Source organism: Rhinolophus ferrumequinum, chromosome 25, assembly GCF_004115265.2.
Source record: "Rhinolophus ferrumequinum isolate MPI-CBG mRhiFer1 chromosome 25, mRhiFer1_v1.p, whole genome shotgun sequence".
Lineage (NCBI taxonomy): Eukaryota > Metazoa > Chordata > Mammalia > Chiroptera > Rhinolophidae > Rhinolophus > Rhinolophus ferrumequinum.
In genome coordinates, this window is record NC_046308.1 from 37,584,443 (window position 1) to 37,609,288 (window position 24,846).

General features: G+C 43.8%; 1 protein-coding gene and 1 pseudogene across 3 annotated transcripts in view; both read right to left on the bottom strand.

Annotated features, from left to right (window-relative positions):
* The window catches only part of UBASH3B (ubiquitin associated and SH3 domain containing B), a 143,967-nt gene extending 130,034 nt beyond the window's left edge, over positions 1 to 13,933 (bottom strand). Inside the window, exon 1 of one of the 3 annotated variants that reach the window (XM_033097810.1) lies at positions 13,206 to 13,581. In XM_033097810.1, the coding sequence (XP_032953701.1) occupies positions 13,206 to 13,306 (101 nt within the window). In that variant the 5' untranslated portion in view covers positions 13,307 to 13,581. Of the gene's footprint in view, positions 1 to 13,205 lie in introns of all 3 variants that reach the window. The other 2 variants (XM_033097811.1, XM_033097809.1) reach the window with 2 other exon arrangements.
* On the bottom strand, positions 2,250 to 3,117 carry LOC117017508 (developmental pluripotency-associated protein 2-like; annotated as a pseudogene).
* Positions 13,934 to 24,846: the final 10,913 nt, after the last annotated feature.

Genomic DNA, 24,846 nt, shown 5'->3' on the forward strand with positions numbered 1-24,846 from the left:
TATACATTTCTAACATTCTATCTCTGCAGGTTTTTTCTAAGTAAAAATACTCTATTTCAATAGGGATAGTTGAGTTATCCTAAACGTAGGGCAGGAACCTTATATAAGTTTTGTTCACTCGGAAGCAAAATGTATCTCCCATTATAAATGACTCCCAAATTAGGAGCAAGTGATTACTATTATGCAATTTCATATGAGGAACAGTCTAGGATATGAATAACTAACCTTGTGTACCTACGTCTATCTACATTCCTGTTAGCTACAACTTCCACAAAGTATTGTATTCGGGACATTGTTTTTCTTCACATCTTTTGGCACCACATGAAGAACTATCAATCATCTAATCACCTAAATTTAAAACTATATAATCTGTATTTACATTTTCAGTATCTACCAACTCTTAGAAATTCAACTCCCACAAACATACAACATACCCTATAAAGTACAACTTCCCTTTCTTTAGGGGGAAATGGACTTTCTCCAACCTTGAGTCAGGTATCCCCAGTTCAAGGTCATTTGCTTGTTTCCTCCTCCATCTTCCTTCCTCCGTCATTTCCTTCCAAAGTACCCATTACATGTATCACCATTCTTATTTCACATTTTCCCACTCATCTCCAGGTTGTAGGTGAGTGCAGACAGACCAAGTGTGCAGGGTAAGTTGTCAATGACTTAGAAAGCTGGAGTAAACCTTCCGTCAGGAACACAGAAATTGCTCCAACCTCTGGTTACTGGGCCCCTCGTGTATCTTGATGTCTTAGAGACAGAGCATAGAGCCTCGGCATTCCTTGATGAGCTATTTCTGATGAGATGTGGTGGTGGCAGGGGCTTATGTGGAGAGAGGACATTATAGAAAATGAGCTTAGTGCATGGCAGGCTGAGATCTCAGCAACCTGTGACTGAAAAGAGGAGGATCTGAGGAGGTTTCTCAATGCTTTATCCACAGCACTGAATGCATCGACTGGCATGCAGTACGGATCAGGAAAGATATGTTGAATAATGAATGAAGGGTCACTTCAGCAAGAATAATCAGGTAACTTCAGCATGGTTTCCAGTGAGGACAGGTAAGTTGGGGGTGGGGACTTGGTACTGAGTTAGGAATGTGTGTGTGTATGGGGGGTAGATAAAATCTATAAGTGGAATTTAGCAGTGGGGGAATTCTAAAGGGCAGATGATTCTTACATCAGAGATTCAAATAATCTGTCTATTCACAGTCAAATCTCAGCAGTCTCAGTTACAGAGAGCAGATTACAGCTCTGCAGAAAGAGCTGTCAAAGAGCTCAGCAGGCTCCCAGGGTCTTGGTCCTCAGGAGTCTGGGGGTACTGGAGCGGATTACCAGAAACTCTGCTGAGAAGCTTTGGAATCTTCACCTAGGAACATTGCATTCACAACCAACAATTTTACTCACTTTGGAAATGCAAAGGAAAGAAAACATTTTGTTGACCTGAGTCTTTTTCATGAAGTTCTCTTCTTCTCTGTCTCCTTGCAGGATCTCTCTCGTTTTCTCCTTTTCCTGCCTCTTCTCTTAGCCTCCTTCCCCTGTTCTTTTTCTTCTACCCACCAGCTTGTCCCTCAGAATTCTACCCCCGGAAGTTGCTTCTTTTCTGTTCTTTACACTCTGCCTGGTTCATCACACCTACTCTCATGCCTTCAACTACCATCAATTTTCAAATCTATATTTATAGCCCTAACTTTTCCTCTGAGCTCCAGCTCCCTATTTTCAATTGTATCTTTACATATTTGTAGAACTTAAAACACATCTCAAGCCAAACCTGTCATCTTATCCTCTATATTACCCAATCTTCTGTATGTTTTATCTTGGTTACTAATGTATCCACCTTTCTAGCTTCCTAAACTGTTAATCTTGAGCTACCGTTTTGCTCCCTATTCTTTACTCCCAACAGATTATAAATCCTGTTAATTTGATTTCAAAAATCTCTCTAGAATCTAGCTCTTGTTAATTTTAATCCAAGCCCTATTAATCTTTCACCAGGACTATTACAACTATCTTCTTACTAGCTTCCATGCCTCGTTTTTCTCTGCTCCATTCTACTCTTTATACTGATTTCTGTGCTTTAAAATGTTATTCTCCGTAACCTCTAGGTGCAACTAATTTCTCTACTCCTTTTATTATATATATACAAAGTTTAGTATGTCTAGAGATGATCTTTTTTTTTTCCACCGTTTATTCTTTATTAAGACATGGTCAATCCAAAAGGAATGATGTGGTTGTGTTCAAAACAGGTTGCTTCTACTTCCTCATTGTAGTTAATCTTTCCATCATCCTCTTATCCCTCTTAACGCAATCGGGGCATAACATATTATCTTCTAGGTCTGGGTATGGGAAAGTGCAGGCTGGCAACAGGAAGAGAGAGATCGTCTTCTTAGGAGGGTCAGGCACCCACGCCTGACCTGCATAGAACTGCAGGCGAACCCAACCCTCTCTGTCTGCCAAGAGAGGCCTGCCATGGACCACACACCACCTGACACCAGACGTTTGCAGCAGAAAGTTCTCAGCAGAAGTAGGAATGGGACATGAATTCATAGCCGTAGGTTGAACGGCTCTTGCAGCAAGTCTTGCTCATGCTGCCAACATGGTTTCCTGAGCTGAAGTTATCACTTCAACGCTATTGGTCATTTGCTCTCTCTCATTCATCTTACAACTTTTCTTACTCCTTGCTTTCTTGGTCACCATCTTGCCTTTCTTTGAACTTGACTCCTGTAGTATTTCAGGAATGTTTTGTTTTTCTTCAGAGTATGCATGTTCCTTGAGCCTCAGATAAACATCTATTTTCTTGCCATCAGTACTCAAATTAAATTGTTGGCACCAGTTCCTCAAAGTGTCCCAATGCACTTTATTAATTGAAGGCAAAATGGTCGGCAAGGAGCATTGGTTTTGGACAAGCTTTGAACTGTTCACTCGTTTGAGGAAGATAAACTTCATCATCTGTCCTAGGAATCTTCAGGTTGTCTTCTGAGATTGAAGAAATGCTTGGTTTCATTTCACGTTCTTCATTAGGTTCCTCACTAACTGGAACCAATGTGAGAATCACACTTTCTTCCTCTAATTCAACCTTAAAGTAATCCTTTTCGCTGCTATCAAAATTTGAATTTGCCATTCCCAGGAACACTCAGAGAATAGCAAAGCCAACACAGTTAAGGATACCTGCAGTTTACTCCTTTTAACCTCTGATCTTTTTTTTTTTAAATTTTTTATTGGGGAACAGTGTGCTTCTCCAGGGCCCATCAGCTCCAAGTCATTGTCCTTCAATCTAGTTGTGGAGGGCACAGCTCAGCTCCAAGTCTAGTTGCCATTTTCAATCTTTAGTTGCAGGGGGCGCAGCCCACCATCCCATGCGGGAATTGAACCAGGCAACCCTGTTGTTGAGAGTTCGTGCTCTAACCAACTGAGCCGTCCTGCCGCCCCTTCTCTACTCCTCTTTTGTCTCCTCCTCACCAGTCCTCAGCTCCCCTGTGCCTTCTTATGCTCTGAATTTCATGCTGTTCTCTCTGACTGGAATGTCCTTCCCTCTTCTACACCTACAAAATCTATTCATTATTTAAGGTCAGCCTTAATTGTTGCCTCCTCTGCTTTCCTCAACTTTCCAAATTGTACTAATTGTTTTTCCTGTGGTCCTACAGAGCTTTTTTCAAACTGGCACTAATTGTATTATGTCATGTTTATGGTTTATATGTCTTTCTTTCTTCAGGACTGCTGAGCTCCTGTAGAAGAAAGACAACCATCCCATTCCTAACAAGTTCCTAACAAATAACAGGCACTCAGTAAATGCCCAATGGAAGAACGAGTGAAATAATGTCAAATCTAAACTTAGGCCCAACTATGAGTCAGCTGTGTCTTTTGGTAGCCAAAATTTCTCCTTTTCTTTCTAAGCTAGATAGTAACATACCATGTTTCCCCGAAAATAAGACCTAGCCGGACAATCAGCTCGAATGCATCTTTTGGAGCAAAAATTAATATGTGAGCCGGTCTCATAGTAAAATAAGACCGGGTCTTACATTAATTTTTGTTCCAAAAGACACATTCGAGCTGATTGTCCGGCTAGGTCTTATTTTCGAGGAAACATGGTAGTACTTCAGGTACTATTTAGTTGGGGTGGAGGGGCCAGTAGTGAGATAGACGGTGAGAGGACAATGAGAAGACTGATTCAAGAAAACCAAGTTTAAATAAATTTGCCGCTATCTTACACTTGTGGTGTAATATTAAATCATTGAACTGTCTGCTGAACTCTCCAAACTCTTACCCTCTTAAACTGAAGAAGAGTATTGCGCTCCTCTTATTTGTACTTTAAAATTGACTTCAGGGCCCCCTATCTGGTTGTAGTACCTTCCTCATCTGCTCACGTAGATGGTGCATCTATCTCTTGCATCACATTTACCACATTTTATCACAATTCTCTCTCTTTCACACTAGTTTGCCAAGGGCAGAGATTATATCTAATTATCTTTTTTACTCCCAACTGCTATTTTAATAGTTTATAGTAGCTGTCCATAAATACATAGTGAAGTGTCTATACATATTTAAAAATAGCTTACCCAAGAAACTTGTCATGAAGATAAGACAGATGCACTACTGTAGTTTTTTTTTTTTTCCCTTTGTCTTGTTCTTCAAAGATGTGAAGATATGTTATAAGAGGCCCCAAACAGAAAAGATCACTGTGGGTGGAAGGGGCTGAGGACCTTGGACAAAGCACTTTGCATCTTTGTAGGCAATATAGAGATGATTCCCTCTACCTAGCTTGTTTCACAGGATGAAGCTTAATAAGACTTGAGAAAATAAGATGAGAAAAAAAAAAAGGAGCGGGGGGAGGGGAAGGAAAGAGAAAGGAAGCCAAATGTATCACAATTGAACTAGTTCTCTAGGATGGATAAAATCTGATGAGGGAAAGGATGGGAAGGCAGGCAATTTAAGCACAGGTTAAGAAATAATACAGCAGGGGGCAGCCGGTTGGCTCAGTTGGTTAGAGCGTGCTCTTAACAACAAGGTTGCTGGTTCAATCCCCACATGGGCCACTGTGAGCTGTGCCCTCCACAAGTAGACTGAAACAACTACTTGACTTGGAGCTGATGGGTCCTGGAAAAACACACTTAAATAAATAAAAGTTAAAAAAAAAAAAAAAAGACAGCAGATGCCACTGGTTCAGAACTCCAGCAATCCTGTACATTTCTGCATGTTTGTCTGTGTTTAAGTAGATTGTACACAAAGGCAGCCATTGGAGGCAGATTCAGAGGCAGATTCCTTTCCTACTCTCTGAGCGCTTCCTACCCAAGATAAGACAATAAACATTTAGAGAGCGGATGCTCACAGTAAATATTTTTGAATAGGGCACAGTCAACATGGAAGCAGGATTCTAAACAATCCTGCTACCTGATTCATGGAGAAGGTTTATCCAACAAAACCTGATAAAAAAACCTGAAACATTTGGCTGCCTCTGGCCATCTGTGCTATCAGCTTCCCCTTGGCTTTTTCCAGACGATTGTGTGATCGTGAGCTGCTATGGTGGTATTTCTTTCAGCTTCCCATTGTGTGCGGCAATAGCCCTGGTTTTGGTGGAGTTCATTGACGCTGTTGCTTTATGTACAAGAATGTTTATGTTTCCAGTGGGGCAACAGAACACAATGGAATTGTTACACAAACAGCTGGTGACCCCACAGAAGGGAAGATGTCCCTTTAATTAAAAAGGTGCCCATGAGCAATTTATTTCCCCCAGGAGCTGGGCACGAGGCACTAACCTTCTTTCTCATTTAACCAGCACTTTGGTCGTATTTTGCAAGAAAGCATATTATGTACCAATTTGAAAATTATACTAATGTATATTAGTTAAACAACTTCCCACCATTGTATTTGCCTCATATCTTTCTTTCTTTCCATTTATTTACTCTAGAATATCAACAGTCCTAAGAATTTTCTTTAAAGGGAGAAGAGTTTAACAATAAAGCTCTGGGGAAAACAAAACAAAACAAAATGAAAATAAAAACAGAAAAGCCAAATGCTCTGGAACAGAAAAGTATACATGAAGCAGTGAAAATACCTTTGTGCTATCCAAAAACACTTGTCTATGTCACTCTCTAGTCACCAGAACTGCAAGGGACCTGACAGGTGGTTGACTTCAAACCCTTGTACGGTTGGGAACACTGAGGCCAGGGGAAAGAAAAGTATGGATGTGAGTCCAAACAGCCAATAATTGACAGCAGAGTGAGAGTGCAGAGCCAGGGTCTGGTAAACCAAGTTTGCTTCCATTGTGAGTTACCATTGGACTAGCTGTGGGGAGTGAGCTGAACCCTGAGCTTTTAAACAATCTGTGAAGTGTTATTCACCCTGGCTATGAAAAGGCACACCTGCTCCTCAGAGAGTCACTGTGAAGGATTTGCAGCCAGGTAGGGAGAGTAGTTGACTTCAGAGTGCCAGGTGGTGAAACCTGACATTCATCTTTTCCTCCTGGGAACTGCACAGAATTTAGTAGGATTCTGTGCACATGCCAAAGAGCTCAGTCAATTTCTGGATGTTCAGCTGAGGCACTTCACCATAGGCCTCATCCTCATAAATAGTAGGTGGCAAAGAATGTGATGGCCAAGTCACCAGGAAAATAGGGATGTTAGCATGAGGGACCAACAAGAACGAGGATCATCTATCACATACCCTGAGCGCCTGACAGAAGGTCCAGAGGACCTGTGTCGCTACTGCATCTATCCTTGCATCTTCCAGGGAAAAGAAAACCCAGAGATTCTCCCATAAGCCTCTGGATAACACCAAGGGGCCCCTGGGAAAATCCTCCAATGAAGAAGACAAGGGCTTCCAGTGCTGATAGGACCACAGGCATCTCATTCTCCTAGCAGTCCTGCTGGGACTGTGCTTGTCACAAGGTAGAGGAGCCATTCTTGAGAGCACTTTGTTTTTCCCCTCTAGGGCTGGAGTCTGATTCCATTTGAGACTAACCAAAAGACAACATATGGCACTCCTTCAAATCCTCAACCCAGGCCATTCATTATAGTCAGCAGCATGGGCACCACTGGCTGTTTCTGGGTTTGCTTCCACTACGCCTGGCATCCCTCGGGGCACTCTACCGAGAGAGGTGCAGGGGAAGGCAACTGAGTGCTATGGGAAGGCCTCAGTTGGCCTCTACCCCACATTCACTACTTTCTGCCCACAGCTCAGTAAGTAGAGGGGAGATGTAAAAGTGGAGGGCAACCCTGGCCTCAGGAAACAAAGCGAGTAGTGCAGAATACAATCACCATTGGAGTAGCAGGAACACCTCCCTCCTTACTGGGGCTTACCGAAGGCTAGGCACTCTCCAACTATTTGAGCAGAAAGCCACCCTTAGTCGTCACAACAGTCCTTCAAGGTAAATCTGTTAGTGTCAACATTTTACAGACAGGAAAACTGAGGCTTAGTGTATTCAGCAACTCACCAAAGGTCACCCAGCAGGTAAGGAGCAGAGCTGGGATTCAAACCCAGGCTGTCTGAACAGTTGGCACGAGTTTAGACTTCTGGGTATCAGGCAGATGATGGTGGGTCTCTTCAGTTCCTGCCTGCCCAAGTAGAAGGACCTCCCCACACTCTTCCCCCCCCACACACAAACACACACATATACCAGATGCCTAATGGGATGAGGATGGCACTGTCAGCTCCACCACCACTGTCACTGGCAGGAGCAGAGCTGGTGTGAGACACAGGATTCCCTAGTTTGGTTTCCTCTCTGAAAAGCAAAGCCTGTAGCTCTGAGAATTATTGTCCTCTCAGTGAAAAACAGCTAGAGTTTGAAATGGCTGAGGGCGGGGGGTGGGGGGTGGTGACAAAAACCACAGGACAGCGTCATAAGGCAGGATGCTCTTCACTCTGTGTGGCAGTTAATCTTGTGAACCTGTTTTCTCATGAAATTATCAAAGTTTGAGACTTGATAGTGATTATGTATATATGTCTGCTTTGTAATCTCCAAAGTGGTCTAAAAATCTAAGGTATTACTAGGGTACAACAGGGAATTTTCATAGAACCTGTGTACAAGGGGTTATAATCATATTGCTAGAACATTCAAATATATCAAAATCTATTCAGCAATAATAACAGGACACAAACTACTGATGCATGCAATATCATGGACGAGTCTCAAAAATATTAGAAAAGAAGCCAGGCAGGCACAATAGTGCATTATTTGATTCCACTTATATATAAGTCTAGGAAATACAAACTAATCTGTAGTGACAGAAAGCAGTTAGTAGCTGCTCAGGGATGGGGTAGAGAATGGATTGACTGCAAAAGGACACAAACAAACTTTAAGGTGCGATGGACATGTGCTGTGTCTTATGGTGATTCCACAATGTTTTCATTTGCCAAAATGATCAGCCTCTAAATAGGTTTAGTTTATTGTACATAAATTAGATCTCGATAAAGTGGGAAAAAAAACAAAAACATGTCAGGCTCTTTCCTTTTGAGTCAGAGCCTCTGTCTAGTCTGGAAAGTTCACTAGACATACGATTTTAGCCTGAGGCTGTCATGGTGACATGGCCCCACACAGAGTAAGTCCCTGAGCTCCTCAGAGCCTCAAGTCTCATCTTTAAAATGAGGCTTTTACCATGTGATTTACCTCACAGGACAGCTGTCTTGATCAAGACGGATAGTTAGTGTATGTGAGAGCAATCTTCAACTGCAAAATAACACACATATACAGGAGTGCTGTGTGAGGCTTCCTTGCTGTACCCACCTGTAGGATCCCTTCAGCCCCAAATTGACCATGGTTTGTCTTCTCTTTCTACCCCCACACTCCTGGGAAAGCAACCCCCACCCAGAGTCAGCCACAATTCAGAGCTGCTGTGTTAACCAAGTATTTTCAGGGAATCCAGTGTCAATTCACCAGGTAGGCTGGAAAAGGCCAGAGAAACTGGATACTTTAATTCCTGGGCTCTTCAAGATGCCTCTCAATGCTTGTGTAGCCAGCTCTGAGCTGCTTTTATCTTTGGGCAGTGAGGCATAGCTAACACAGCTTCCTTTCCAGAGCCAAGACACTTTTTCCAGCTCTTTCTTTCTGCCACTGTCCTCCTGTTTAAGCATCGTTTAAACATTCTCGGTAGGAAAAAAGGACAAGAGCCATGTAAATCCTTGCCTAGAACCTCAATCAGCATGTCATCTCCTTCCTTTTCTTCCAGTCCAACACAATAATTCCATAATCACATCGATCTTGTGTCCAGATTATACTTTTAATTTCTCTAAGTCCTCTCCTACCCTGATCTCATTTTATCTTTACAAAGCCTTGTTAGTTACACAGGACAGGTATTGCCACACACAGAAGCTGGTCAGGATATTGATAAAAAGGGGTTAAACGGAAGACCAAAAAGTTTTAAGTGTCAGTCAGAAGCTGAACTAGAACTCTGGACATCTGACTACTGTCACAGTGTCCTTTTGCAAGATTACATGTCTCAGTCATTCATTAGGAAACATTCAAAAGCCACTGGCTATAGATAAAGTCCTGGCCCCAGGCAGCTTCAAGCAAACCCCAACCAAAACAAAAGGCACAGTTCTGTCAGCCAGGGCTCCTCAAATTTATTGTTCAGTGACTGGTTCCCACACTTGGCCTCAAGCTACAGAGAGGCCAGTAGGGGGATAGGATGAAATCCCGTAGGGTTATGCAAAGCAACGACTCTATCAGAGTTCCTGTCTGGTCTTCTCCACACAGCTCCTCCTGGCCTTAGGCGTCCTCTTCCTCAGGCCTTTGCCCAGCATACACACTCTTCCTTTTCTTTCCACCAACCTCACTCCAGTCTTGACAAAGCTAGACTTTTACCTTTAGAACTTTTGGAACAGAGAAGAGCGATTGGGCATAGAAAGAAAAAGGAAGGGATAGGCCATTTGGGCCCCTTGAAAGTTTTCTTCTTGAGGCCTTCCTAATACCTCTTTGTGTTCTGCTTGCTTAAACACACACACACACACACACACACACACACACACACACACACACCAAAAAATCACCACTCCTCAATCCTCCATGTGGCGGGTTCTTCCACAGCAGTGTCTAAGTTGGGCTGAAGGTCATAAGGTAGGATGGAAAAAACCCAGCGCAGCTCCAGGGGAGTAGTGAGCTAGAAAGAACACATCCTGAGGTCACCTGCTTGTTCAGCACTTCTTCCCTGTAGCTCCATCAAGCACTTAAGAAGCATGCACTAAGTAATCCTGTCCCCTTCAGAGGGAGTCAGTGGAGCCCTGGGGGTTTAAGTGAGTTATCCAAGACCACAGAACTGCACAGCCTAGAATGGGACCTGGACCTTGTTGGACTCTGAGCCAGGGGGAATGTCCATTCTTCCTGATGAGCAACACCAGGCCCAGTTACACCCAGAGGGGAAACCAGAGCTGTCAGCCTTGGCCACCACCATTCTCTCCAAAGGGCCATGTTCCAGACATTGGTCTCATCCCATCTTCCCATCACAGCTAAGTCATCCTGATCCCAGGAAACCATTCCTGCTGTCTCCTGCTTTCAATTTCATCATGTTCCTTCCTCCAGGCTTAAGACCTAAAAAAGAGGCTTCTGAGTAGCTAAGCCTGATGCCCTGGTTCTCTTCCTTTCCAACTCTCTAAAATAAAGTTAAAAGTCTGCTCTCTGAAATCTCCGATGGATGGTCCTGTGGAGAGACCCCTCTTCTTACTGACCTGAGGTAAGTTATTAAGGGGAAGGCTGACCACATCAGCCTTTGCAGGTTGAGGTAAAAGAGATGCCAGCCTGGGGAGGGAGTGGAAATCAGGGGTCATGTAACTGCCAAGGGCTCTGCCCACTCCAACGCAGAGCATCTGAGGGAAACAGAATAGCAAAGCCAACCTCCCTCCCAACTAGACTATTTTATCATGATCTACTCTGTCACCTTTCCAGTAAAGAGAGGCAGTGCTAGTAATCATAATAACAGCTGTAGTAGGCGGAATAACGGCCCCCCAAAAGATAGAGACCTAGATAGTACCTAGAGCCTGTGAACATTACCTTATGGCAAAAAAATAAAATAAAAATGATTTTGCAGATATAATTAAGGATCTTGAGATGGGAAGGTTATCTTGAATTACCCGGGGAGGCACTAAACGCAATCACAAATGTCTTTACAGAAGACACAGAAGGAGATTTGACACAGAAGAGAAGGTAATGTGACCATGGAGGCAGAAATTGGAGTGATGCAGTCACAAGCCAAAGAATGCCAGGAGCCACCAGGAGCTCTAAGAGGCAAAAAATGCATTCTCTCCTAGAACCTCCAGAGGGAGCATAGCCCTGTTGTCGCCTTGATTTCAGCCCAGTGACACTGATTTGGGGCTCCTGGGCTCCAGAACAGTATGAGAATAAATTTCTGTTGCTTAAGCCACCCAGTTTGTGGTTTCTTGTTACAGCAGCCGCAGAAACTAACATAATAGCTAACACCTAATGAGTGCCCACTATGTGCCGGGCATTGCACTAACATGTTACCCACGTTGATGCATTACATTCCAGCCATGGATATGAGGCCTGAGCTGAGCAGGCGCACTGACTGGGTTTGAATCCCACATTCACTGCTTCCTATTGTGACCCTGAGCAGTTGCATAATCTCTCTAAACCTTTGTTTCCCAATTCATAAAATGGGCACATAAATACTTTTCTTGTTTGGTTGCTAGGAGGATAAAATAGATAGTAGGTAAAGTGCTTAGAACAGTGCATAGTAAGTGATCAGCAAATGCTAGTTGTAATGAGATCTCAGTGGTTGAACAAGCCAAAATTAGACCCTCATCCTAATCTATCAGGACATGGACAAGTGCAGGAAAAAGATGTCCCTTTAAAGCCAGTTTGAATAGCAAACATGATGGTCTGAGGAGTTAAGTATTTCTTCCCTTAATTAAGCAATTTATTAGGTTGGTGCAAAAGTAATTGCAGTTTAAAAGGTTAAAAATAAATGCAAAAACCGCAATTACTTTTGCACCAACCTAATAGTTCCTTACACTGGCCTCATTTCATAAAGGGAAAATGCCTGGGACTGTGCTAATTCTGCAGCATCGCCCAACAGACTTCCAGGCCCCTATCTACCATTCGTAAGGAGAGCTATGCTCAGTCATCATCCATAGGCTATGTGCAGCCATCATCCATAGGAAGGACCTAACTTGCAGCATCCACACCTGACACACCCCTGCAGAGCCCACCACAACTGCTCCCTGCAACTCTGGCATCAGGAACTGAAGCCCCTGTGCTTGGAAGCCAGTGGGAGACAGAAACATCAGTCCATATTATGGCCTTCCAAGGCCACGCCAACCTGACCCAGCAGGCTTGGTAGAATGATAAAATCAGAGGTCTGCTTTGATTAAGAGGTTACAGCCAGGTTAGTAAAGAAAAATCAAGGTTTGCCCAGAGGCCCTGGAAGGGAAACCTAGAGTTATCATCTGAAAATTGGAAGGGGGCGGGGGAGAAAAAAAAGTTTCATTAACTTGGCCCTTCCTAATAAAGTTTCCCCCACCTCCCACTCCAGGTGATGTAATTCAAAGAAGCAGCACCCCACGGGATCCCAGGCTGTCTGTTCCCACCTAAGAAATTTGTAAGCAACCAAGGGAGAAGGGCCTGACCTTTGGGCCTTGGCTTCCTTCTAGGCAGGGTTCCGGCCCCACAATCTTGGATGCCCAGCTTCAGAAGCCCCCTGCTGCTACTGCTGCTGCCTTGTGCTGGGATCAGGCCTCTTCGCAGCAGGCAGCAGGGGCAGCCACCTGCGCTTTCTCTGCCTTTCCCTACTCAACCCTCCTTGGGGAAGAAGGATGTTGGAGGACAGCTCCCCCCCCCCCTTATTCTCAGGCACCCACAGATTTCTGCGCTGCCATCACCACTGACAAGAACTCAGGTCCCCTGAAAGAACTGCTTTCCTTATTCCTTCCTCCCGATCAATGAACACGCAGCAACACCCACGATCCCGCTCCTCCTACTCCGGTGAGAGACCCAACCAGAGAGCAGCATCCGGACCTGGAAGCCGCTGCAGTGGGAGCGCCGGCCTCACTGCCCCGCTGGTCCCTTACCGTCTCGCAGCCATCAAGAGGATCCTAAGCTAGCCCTGCGTTCCGGATCAAGAGGATACCTAAATCCCCAATGGGGCCCCGCCTCCCCAGGGGCTCCGCGGTTAGCGGACAACAGCTTAGCCCCACCCGCGGAGGCCGGACGCTGGGAACGGTTCCCGGGACTCGAACCAGGTGCCGTCTCCTTGAGACATGCCTCACCTTAGGCATTCCCAGCAAGTCCCCCGTACAGCGCTCCCGCGCGGCATCTTCCCCTGCACCCCGGTGGGGAGGAGATGAGAGCCGGGCTCCTGCGCGCCCATCCTGCCCTCAACAGGACGTGGGCAGCGGGGAGCGCGCCGCCCGTCCCGCAGGCGCCGGGAGGCGAGCTGGAGCGAAGCCGAGGGTCTGCCGCTTGGGACGGGAGGGGTCGCAAGGGCTGCAAGCCCGGCTACTTACGCGCGGGCTCTGGGGAAGCCCATGGACAAGAGCACGTCCAGCGCCGATCCATGCTTGATGGTGCCGGGGCGCTGCTGGCGGTTCCTCCGCGGGGTGACTTTGCTGTACAGCTCTTCTCTCGCGGCCATGCCAAGCGGGGTGGGGTGGCCGTACTGAGCCATGGCTCAGAGGCCAGCCATCGCCGGGGAAGATGCTCGAGTCGGATCGTCCCGGAGGGAGGAGGGAGCTAGACTACGGTAGGGCAGGGGGCTCCGGGCCGAAAGCCGGGCGGGAGGCGGCGGAGAGGGCGGAGGCGGCGCAGAGCTTCCCGGGTGTCGAGATTCTGACGCTTCCTGGTGAGGCCACCGAAGCCAGAACGGCCCGCCAGCAGCTTCGGCCCGGCCAGCAATTCGGCTACTCGGGCCTCCGGGTGCCCCCAGCGCGGCGTCTGCAGCAGCTTCGCTCCTCCGCCTCCTTCCTTCTCTTCTCCCAGCAGTCCGGGAATTTGCAATGAGTAATTTTTGAATGGATCAAAAAGGAAAAGGAACCTTGTGGGTTGGCCCTGCCTTGCCTGTGCCCGGGCCCCGCCCCTCTCTTAAAGCTGCCGCGCCGCCGGAGGCTGCTGGAGGCAGCGCACAGGCTGTAGAGTCCGGTGCTTCTAGATGGAAAATTGGAACCAGCGTAGGCTGCTTGTGCGTTGGGATCCGAGAGTTGTTCCCAGCGCCCCTACCTTCTCCATGCCTTGCATATAGGGCCAGATGGGCCTCAAGACACCAGATCAATCAATGCAAGTTTCAAGTCCTTCTAGATGGGGTTAATAACGGAAACTGAGAGAACCAATGGATGACATTAATGAGCTACAGGGCCAAGACAGAAGGCCCAGATAAAAGGTTTTGCTTTCAACAGACTCTGCAAAACCTAGAGGATTGTTATGGCCGTTGAAGACCAATTCTATCAGCCCGACAAGTGGCCATACTGAAAACATAACATGCTCTCCATGAATAAGATAGTGACGTCAGGGTAAAGAGTAGGACCTCAGGCTCTCAGTTCTGGTTGGAGAGAGGAAAAAGAGGGACAGGACAGGGCAGAAAGAGGAAGAGAAAAGAAGATGAAAGGAGGAAGGAGGAGGAGAGACAGGACGTGGGAAGTAGAAGGAAGGTGGAGGGAGAAGGAACGGAGAAAGCACGCTCTCTAACTGTAAGATGCTGTTGATTTTGGTGTTGCTTTATAAGGCATCTAAACATTTTACCAGGGGAAATGGTACAGCTTAATCCTCCTAGCCCAGAATTGGTTTTCTCGATGGTTTTCTCAAATGGAATGGGTTGATTTTCATTAGAGAATGAGTTCGCTGTCAATAAAAGGATTCAAAGAAAGACTGGATCATCACTGGTGAGCCGTCAGGAATAAGCGAATTGCTTCGTAGGTTGGACAAAACTACTCACACCTCAAACAAGATGGACTTCTTACCCACACCTAGTCTCCCATGCCCCACGTCATGAGCTTGCCCGGGAGATGTTAAGGCTCTTTCATTCCGAGATAACTTATTGTACTCAGTCAGAGACAAAGACCCCACTTGGTGTAATGGAAAAGGCACAAAGTAAACCCTAGCTGCTCCTCTTTTTCAGGTAATGATAATAATAAAACTTAACATTTATTAGACTCTTCTATGTGTCAACCATTATGCTAAACATAATAAATGAATTAATTCGTTGAATTTTTACAATGACCCTATGCAATGTATATGATTACTATCCCAGTTTCACAGATGAGAAAACAGCTCTGAGAGGTTGAGGAAGATCTTAGAGCTGGTAAGTGCATAGCCAGAGCTTTTATCCACTGTGGTGCTCTGGGCAAGTTGCTTCTGCCTTGGACAGCCCCATGTCCTTATCTGTATGCATCATAGTACCTAGCATTACACGCACTGGGTTCTCAAAAAATGTCAGCTCTTTCCCCTGTTTGGAGTGTGGAGGAGGGATGGTGACCACACTCCCGAGCAGCTTTTTGGTGTTGCTTTATAAGGCATCTAAACATTTTACCAGGGGAAATGGTACAGCTTAATCCTCCTCGCCCAGAATTGGTTTTCTAAAGAATATCCAGTGGTATTTGGAGTGAAGAGATAAGGACTACTGGGGCTTAAGCAACAATGTGCATAATTCTGCCTCCTGCTGTGTAAGGGATGAGGGAAAGTTCATACTTCCTGGGTAGATAGAAGCTTCTGTCAGAGCAGAGGAAATGTGCTGGACTTGCAGAGTGCTTCTCCAAGGCATGAAGCAGAGACAGGACTGGGCTGGAAAAACAACACCTAGTAGACATTCTCCTTGGGATGTGTTCAGTAAAGGATGCTGGACCTTACCCAATATTCTGAACTTCTCCTTCTTTCAGCCTGGGCTGAAAGTCAAATGATCTGGAGCCTAGTCAAGAGCTACTAAAGCCTGTGGAAGTATTTTGTAAACCATGAGCACTACACAATATAATAGTTCAAATTGATTGAGAACTTGCTATATGCTGTTGCTGTTGTTGGGTTCTTAAACATATAACTCATTTACTCTCTCAACAAGGCAATGAAGTAGGTACTACCATGTTACCATCAGCCACTTTACAAATGATATTGAAGCAGACAGAAGTCAAGTATCTTGTCCAAGATCATATGGCTAGTAAGTAGTAGAACCAGGATTTGAACTCTTAAAATTTGCCCAAACAACCATTTGTCACCATTGTTAAGATGACGAAGAGATGCCAACCATTGAAATAACATGGTCCCTTTTGACTCCTTTTATGCCCCTTGACATAAAATTGCTGGATCTGTTTCTCCAGAAAAATTGAATTAATTGTCTTTGTAGAAGTGGAAGAAACTTTCCTCTACCCTCGAGGTTCTATACAGATTAGCAAAATAAAATAACCAAAATTAGTACTTATGTACACATTGGGACCCCACATAAATGAGACCTCACATGCAAGACAGTTTCAAAGACACAAAGGGAAAATGGGTATCTAAGACATTCTGAGCAAGAGAAGAGGTAAGGTGCTTTGGGGGCTTCAAAGGGTCATTGCAGGACGATAAGAAGGACAGGTATTCAGTAGTTAGAAGTTTGCCTTGCCCTACAGATAGGTCAAAAAAGATTATCTCTGATAATCTCTTATTATGGGCAAGGTCCCTTATTCAAATTCTTCTAGATAGTAAAGGTGGGGGGCAAGGGGCAGAAGTTTTTCTTAAGCCTGAAGCCAAAGTTGCCTTTAGTTCAGAACAATCCATATTCCACTGAGGCACATCTTGGGGTGATTTATTCTGAACCCCTATATTTTTCTCCCTGCCGATAGGCAAACTGTAAGAGGAAATGATGGATATAAAAATATTTTTAGGTAGCCTGAAAAAAAGCAGTGTGGAAAACCAGATACCTTAGATGTAAAACTGCTTTGTCTGGGACTTGCAGAAATCCCAGCCTGATTTCCTCACCCTTCTTCAGCTCAGTGCTGGCACTCAGACTGCTGCCATTTGTTCTGCAAGGGGTAGAGGGGTTAACAATTAAGATACATTGTGTTTTAATTGTATTGACCTTGAACAACTAAAGAAAGCTTTATAAATGCCCATATTGTTATATTACAAAGAAAAGAGACATGACTATGCATCTAACCAGATATCTGATGACAGTAGTGGGAGGAGTGAGGCATAAATGGGGACTTGCAGAGTGAGGGAGCTGACACATCAGCACTCAGTTACTTCCTCAGAAGAACAAGCTAGTTATCATGTACCCCTGCACCAATGGGTCATGTCAGGATCTACCTTGAGACACACACCTCTTTCGTGCACACAGTTTAACTCCACCCCCACTGGCCCCAGCCACTCTTTTAGTGTGTTAGCCCTTCTGAAATGGCCGCAGGGCTGGCCAGGATGGGGATCCAGTTAACTGAACTCATAATTTCTGAAGTGTATCCTATGTGTTTTCCTTCTCCTTCTCTCCACCCTTGAGAAAATTTCAAGTGATTGCGTTAAGAACAGGTAGACTTTAGTCTACAGAATGTCTCCAGTTCTGAGGGCTGCAATGGTGCCATGGCAAATGAAGGTAGTTTTCAAACCACTAGAAATGACTTTAGCCCCTAGACTTCAAAGGGATTCCTCATGGCCAGAAGATTTTGAAACCCTGTGGTAAGGACAGAAAGGGAAGACCATGGGAGGGCTCCAGAAATGGGAGTCGGGAAGCCTGGGTGTTGACTGTGACCTGGAAGTGTTCTCTGCCCCTCTCGGGGTCTCAGCTTCCTCACCTGCCAAATGAGGGGGTGGCTTAGGCTGGGGATTCCTAGGACTTTGCCAAAGGACCCTTGATGTAGGTGATGTTGGATCTGCCAGCAGTTTCTGAGTGTGGGCCTGGATCGTGTCTCGTGAAGCCGAAGAATGGAAACACGGACCAGGGAGAGGCAACAAGTTTTAAAAAGAGGATAGTTTATTAGAGGCAGGAGAAGAGGTTGCAGCTCCCGAGCAGGAGGGGATCCCGAATGGGGGGTGCCCCATGACTGAGGCAAAAGCTCTTACTTTTATACCTTCCCTTTGCCTGTTTGGGGAAGGGGAGCTCTTTGGAGAAGGGAACTTGTCTGAAGAAGGGAACTGGCGCCTTCTAATGAAATTTGTCTACCAGGTTTCTTCTGCTTGCTCATCCTGAAGGAATTAGCAAGGTAACCCACTCTTATCTATCAGATCAGCTCCGTTTGGCCAAAAGGAGTTTTATGATTAACCTAAAGGCCTTGTTACATTATGTCCTGGAGCGAAGGAGTGATTTCAAAACCTGAAGTTTTAGGATATGGCTGTCTTTTCTTTATTTTACCAGGGACCTACCTATATACCTAGCAATCATACTAACTAACCTGTCTCACCCTCAGGGACTCTTTATGAATAAGGGTTGCAGTTACTCATCTGAAGGTTGAGTAGGCGAAGCATGGCATCTCTCCTCTTTTCAGAGCAGGTACACGTTCTTAGCTTTATGTCTTGGGGGTTTTATGTTTGCTTTTCTGTGAAAAGGTGGTTTAGAAGATCAAAAAACATTCTGAAAAACACTGTGTCAGATGATCTTTAATGCCCAGTTTATTTCTGAATGGCCATAATTTAATAAAAAGAAAAGTAAAGAGGAATGGAGCAGGACTGACAAGAGGGAGAAGAGATTGCTGGGAAGGAAAGGACAGCTGAGGAGTGAGTTGTGGAGAGAGGACAGTGGTCCTCTACGCAGGTGAAATCTTAGAGTGAAGTGGACTTTAAAAATAATGTTATTCACACTATTAGAAGAAATTATAATTATGGGACTGGACAGAACATCACAATGGCAGTCATATTGTAGTATTAATGTATCAGATCAGTATGTTGTTCACTGCAAACTTACACAATGTTATATGTCAATTAGAACTCAATAAAATAAAATAAAATAAAATAAAATAAAAAGTCATTCATTCTTATATCTTGAGGCATAATTGTAACAAATCTAAAGACCTGGAGATTGGTGACTATTTCACAGTCTGAAATTTGTCCCTAGGACTTAACATAGTACTGAGACAGGGTAGTTATCATGTCCCTAGGTAGACAGGGAAGTCCCTGGTGGACTAAACAAAGACAGCCATATCCTGAAACTCCAGGTTTTGAAATCACTCTTTCGCTCCAGGACATAACGTAACAAGGCCTTGAGGTTAATCATAAAATTCCTTTTGGCCTGACAAATGGAGCAGATTTGATAGATAAGAGTGGGTTACTTTGCTAATTCCTTCAGGATGGGCAAGCAGAACAAACCTGGTAGACGAATTTCATTAGAAGGCGCCAGTTCCCTTCTTCAAACAAGTTCCCTTCTTCAAACAGCTTCCCTTCCCCAAACAGGCAAGGAAAGGTATAAAAATAAGAGCTCTTGCCTCAGTCAGGGGCCACTCCCATTCGGGACCCCCTCCCACTCAGGAGCTCTGACTCTTTGCTTTTAATAAACTATCCTCTTTTTAAAACTCTTTGCTTCTCCTGGATCTGTGTTTCCATTCTTCTGCTTCATGAGACCCGATCCTGGCCTACACCCAGAAACTGCTGGCAGATCCAACATCATCTATATCATTTGGGGACTCATGGGAAAAATGTTCCTACATCAGTACTGGGCACATAGAAAGTGTGTAGTAACATTTACATGATTGTTGATGGATTGTTTAATCTCTGAAGCCATGTCACACAATAGGAAAAACTAAGGCTGAAACAGTTTGGAGCATCACTCCAATCCAATAAAAAGATTATATTTTTCTCACATTGAAAAAAATTAAGATCTCTCCCTCAATTGCAAAAGCAAGAAAGAGAGGTGGGAGGGGTATCTATTTTTATTTCTTTTTCGCCCATCTCTGAACAAAAATCCCAGCATGTCTATTCTGGAATTCTCATAGGAGATACTCCATTGTCCATGTTTCCTCCTTGTAAAGGCCCCACTGCCCCAGGTTCTGTGTCCCTAATTTGCTTCATAACAATAGAAGTGTTGTGAAATAAACAGTACAAGTTAAAAAAAAAAAAAAGAGTTTGTTTCCTCTTCTCACACAACTTTCTTTTTTATATAAAAGGAAATGTATGGGCAGCATAGGGGAATTTTTATTTCTAAGTAACAGAATAAAATTAGGTAGAGGTAAAAACCTAGATATGAGGAGGAAAAAATAAAAAACAAAAATTTGCTTTAAAAGAGTGGAAACAATGCTGTCTCTGAAATGGACATCAGGACTTTTTCACAAGGTTGGCGGCAGAGGGGCAGAAGGAAATATAGAGGAGGGATGTATGCAGATGTGTTCATATTTATATTTTCGTGATAACCACTGAAGAGTGTGAATCTTTTTTGGCTGTACTATAAGAATACAATGTTAAGTAATTCAGTGGAAACTTGCTTGCTAATATTTGAAAAGTATAAATCAGATAATGAATTCTCTTAAAAGAATTATACTTTGTGTCCTCTGTTGCTTTATGTCTTATTCTTAATCAAACATTAAGGGCATGCAGTGTTTTAATATCTTTATCTACAGGCCTGTTGCCATTTTTGTCTTTATGAAATTTTTGTCATCAAGAAAGGCAGAATTACATATTTTTTTCCTCCAGATTGAGTTGGTGTAGTGTATTCTTGGTTATCAAAATAAACATATAGCTTTGGAACTTTGAAATATTTGTGATGTGTGAAAAAGCATGACACATAACTGTACTATCTTAATTATATAAAAATGAATGCTTAGTTGTGTAAATGATGCAGGATAGTTAGCATGTCCCTAGGTAGACAGGGAGGTCCCTGGTGGAATAAAGAAAACACAGTCATATCCTAAAACTTCAGGTTTTAAAATCACTCTTTTGCTCCAGGACATAATGTAAAAAAGGCCTTGAGTTTAATCATAAAATTCATTTTGGCCTGACAAATGGAGCAGATCTGATAGATAAGAGTGGGTTACTTTGCTAATTCCTTCAGGATTGGCAAGCAGAACAAACCTGGTAGACGAATTTCATTAGAAGGAGCCAGTTCCCTTCTTCAAAAAAAGTTCCCTTCTTCAAACAGCTCCCCTTCCCCAAGCAGACAAGGGAAGGTATAAAAGTAAGAGCTCTTGCCTCAGTCATGGGGCACCCCCCATTCGGGACCCCCTCCCGCTCTGGAGCCGCAACCTCTTCTCCTGCCTCTAATAAACTATCCTCTTTTTAAAACTTTTTGCCTCTCCCTGGTCCGTATTTCCATTCTTCAGCTTCACGAGACACGATCCCGGCCCACACTCAGAAACTGCTGACAGATTCAACGTCACCTACATCATAAATACACACAGGGGACGTAGACGGACACATCAAATTGTGAAATACTTGTGATGATGGATGACTTTGTTCTTTGCTTCTTGTGTTTTTTCAGGTTCCTATTATGTACATGTTCACTTTTTTAAATAAATGTTATTTTAAAAAACTGAAAAAAAAAATTCAGAGGAGTCCCAGAGGTTGCAAGATATAATTTTTGAATATTTTATTTCTTTTTGAAAATGTAGGTTTACTTTACAATTCTAGAAAATGGAATTTTAATAAATCTTTGTGGAACTGTGTACATTGTTGTTAGATACATTTTTCCAAATCATGTATAATATATAATGTAAACACAAATAACTTGTGACCTATTGTCATGCGGGGTGTCAGGCGGGGTCTCAGCTCCCGCTCCCCACATAAGAACGCAGGACATGCCGAGGCCAAAAAGGAACACCCACGGAGCCATAGGTAGGGGAGTCAGACCACTATAGTCATACCACTGGCGGCTGGGTTGGAGACACAGGAACCAGGAGCCACACGATCCGCAACCCGCCATCCATTACAGCTGATTACAGCTGACGGCCATCTACTACCTGAGCCAGCACCTTTCCACATGAGGCCGAGAGCCTGGAAACTGCTCTCCGGGGCTCTGTCCCCACAAACACTCTAGCCAGTGATATTTCTTCCAGCTGCACTCTGGAAATTAAAATATTAGAAGCGCCTATTACTATCTTCCCAACCCAGTCGCCTGCCCTATCCTCTCCCCCAAATCCCCTAGAAAGTGTATAACCACACTTTATGACAAGCCTCATTCTAGGATTGGGCTATAGATTTGGGAAAGTAAGCAAAGTAATTTATCTCAGTTTCTCATCTTTAAAATGGAAACAACAATACTTAAACCTCACTGGGTTTTGTGGTAATTAAGTGAATCACGAATATGAAAGAAACAAGCAAGGTGCCATATGCTTGCTGAGGGCTTAATGAAAATTTTTCTCCCCTATGCACTACTCACGTTCCCATTCTCATGACATTTGTGCAGTTTCTTTGTTTAATTAAACCTTTGGACCACAGAATTAGATTGATTAAAATCCATGGTCCATATATATATAGTTCAATTTTAGCTATTTAACTAGTTATTTAATCAGTTCTTTTTTTTCTTTCATTTTCTTATTGGGGAATATTGGGGAACAGTGTATTTTTCCAGGACCCATCAGATCCAAGTCAAGTTGTTGTCCTTTAATCTAGTTGTGGAGGGCATACCTCAGCTCCAAGTCCAGTCGCCGTTCTCAATCTTAGATGTAAGGGCGCAGCCCACCATCCCATGCGGGAATTGAACTGGCAACCGTGTTGTTAAGAGCTCGAGCTCTAACCAACTGAGCCATCCGGCCCCCCCACCGGCAGCTCGGTAGCAGCTTGTTGTCTTCAATTTAGTTGTGGAGGGCACAGCTCACTGACCCATGTGGGAATCGAACCGGCAACCCTGTTTTTAAGAATTCGTGCAACCTCACTAACCATCAGAGAAATGCAAATAAAAACCACAATGAGATACCACCTCACCCCAGTCAAAATGGCTATCATCAATAAATCAACAAACAACAAGTGCTGGCGCGGATGTGGAGAAAAGGGAACGCTTGTGCACTGTTGGTGGGATTGCAGGTTGGTGCAGCCACTATGGAAAACAGTATGGAGTTATCTAAAAAATCTGAAAATGGAACTACCCTATGATCCAGTAATTCCACTCCTAGGTATCTATCCGGAGAAATCCAAAACTCCAATTCAAAAATCTTTATGCACTCCTGTTTATTGCAGCACTATACACAATAGCTAAGACATGGAAACAACCGAAATGCCCATAGGTAGATGACTGGATTAAGAAACTGTGGTACATTTATACAATGGAGTACTACGCAGCCATAAAGAAGAAAGAAATCTTACCATTTGCAACAACATGGATGGACCTAGAGAACATTATGTTAAGTGAAATAAGTCAGATAGAGAAAGATAAGTACCATATGATCTCACTTATTTGCGGAATCTAAAGAAAAGAATAAGTGAATGAACTAATCAGAAACAGTTTTGGAGACAAAGAGGAAAAACTGAGGGTTGCTAGATGGGCAGGGGGGTGGGGGTGGGGGGGAGAGTGAGGGGATTGGAGGGCAGTCGGTGACCACAGGATGGCCACGGGTTTGAAAATTAATCTGGGGAATGTAATTTAGTGGTTACCAGAGGGTAAGGGGGTTGGGGGGTGGGAGATGAGTGTAAGGGGGATCAAATATATGGTGATGGAAGGAGAACTGACTCTGGGTGGTGAACACACAATGTAATTTATAGATGATGTGATACAGAATTGCACACCTGAAATCTATGTAATTTTACTAACAATTGTCACCCCCAATACATTAAAAAAAAAAAAAAAAGAATTCGTGCTCTAACCAACTGAGCCATCCGGCCCCCCCACCGGCAGCTCAGTAGCAGCTTGTTGTCTTCAATTTAGTTGTGGAGGGCACAGCTCACTGACCCATGTGAGAATCGAACCGGCAACCCTGTTTTTAAGAATTCGTGCTCTAACCAACTGAGTCACCCAGCTGCCCCCAATCAGTTCTTTTTTTAATAATACAGTATGCACACGCAAACCCTTCACCTGAAACAAAAGGTAGGACCTGACAATAACCTATATCTTACCAGATGACTACTCCCTGTCCAATAAACCCACCTTCTGCCTCCCCACACCCCAGGTAACTTCATCCCATATCCTATGTTCATCATTCCCTTGTCTTCCTTTTCATATAATTTTATTGTATCTATAAGTAGTCCTAAAAACTATACTTAAATTTTTAAAAGTCATTTTTAATGTTATGAAAGAGTGTAACGTTGTTTGTAATCTTTGGGATTTACCTTTATTGCTCAATTGTATATGGCTAAGTTATATCTATACAGTTGAATATTGGGTAATTCTTTGGTTTGGTTGCTGTATAATAGTCTACTCTCCTGCTAATTCATGTTTGGAATAGTTCCAAGTTTTTGCTCTTATGACTCCACTGCTATGAACATTCTTTATAAGCTGTATGTGGGCAAGAATAACACTTGGGCATATCATAGGAGTAGAATTGCTGGGTCATCTTCAACTTAGAAGGTAGTGCAGAAATATTTTCCAAAGTAGTTACACCAATTATATTCCCACGAGCAGCACATAAGGGATCACTGTGCCTTGTAGTTGCCTGTGGCTACATAATTCCTCTGTATTCCAGATTATTCTGCAAGTCACATGAGGATAACTTGGGGTAACATAGTTGAGTTCAAGAGTGTGGGCTCTATGTTTGACTTCTGCTTTCTTCCTTATTAGCCATGTGACCTTGAACAAATATATTCATTCAACAATTATTCACTGAGCATGTGCTGAAGGTAGGTGTTCTTCAGAAATTAAGAAGAATAAGTCACTGTTCCCAAGGAGCCTACATTCTAGTAGGGAGAGACAGGCAGTAAGTGAGTCCATATAATAAGTTCCATAAATAAGTTCCATATAATAAGTGCTACAAAGAAAGGGAAACAGAGTGATGTCCTAAAGAGTGACTAAGGCTAGGGAGCTCCTTTAGCAAAAGTGGGTAGGGGAGGTTATCTGTGTAGAGGGGACATCAGAGCTTAGATCTGAATGATAAGAAGGAGGCAGCCAAA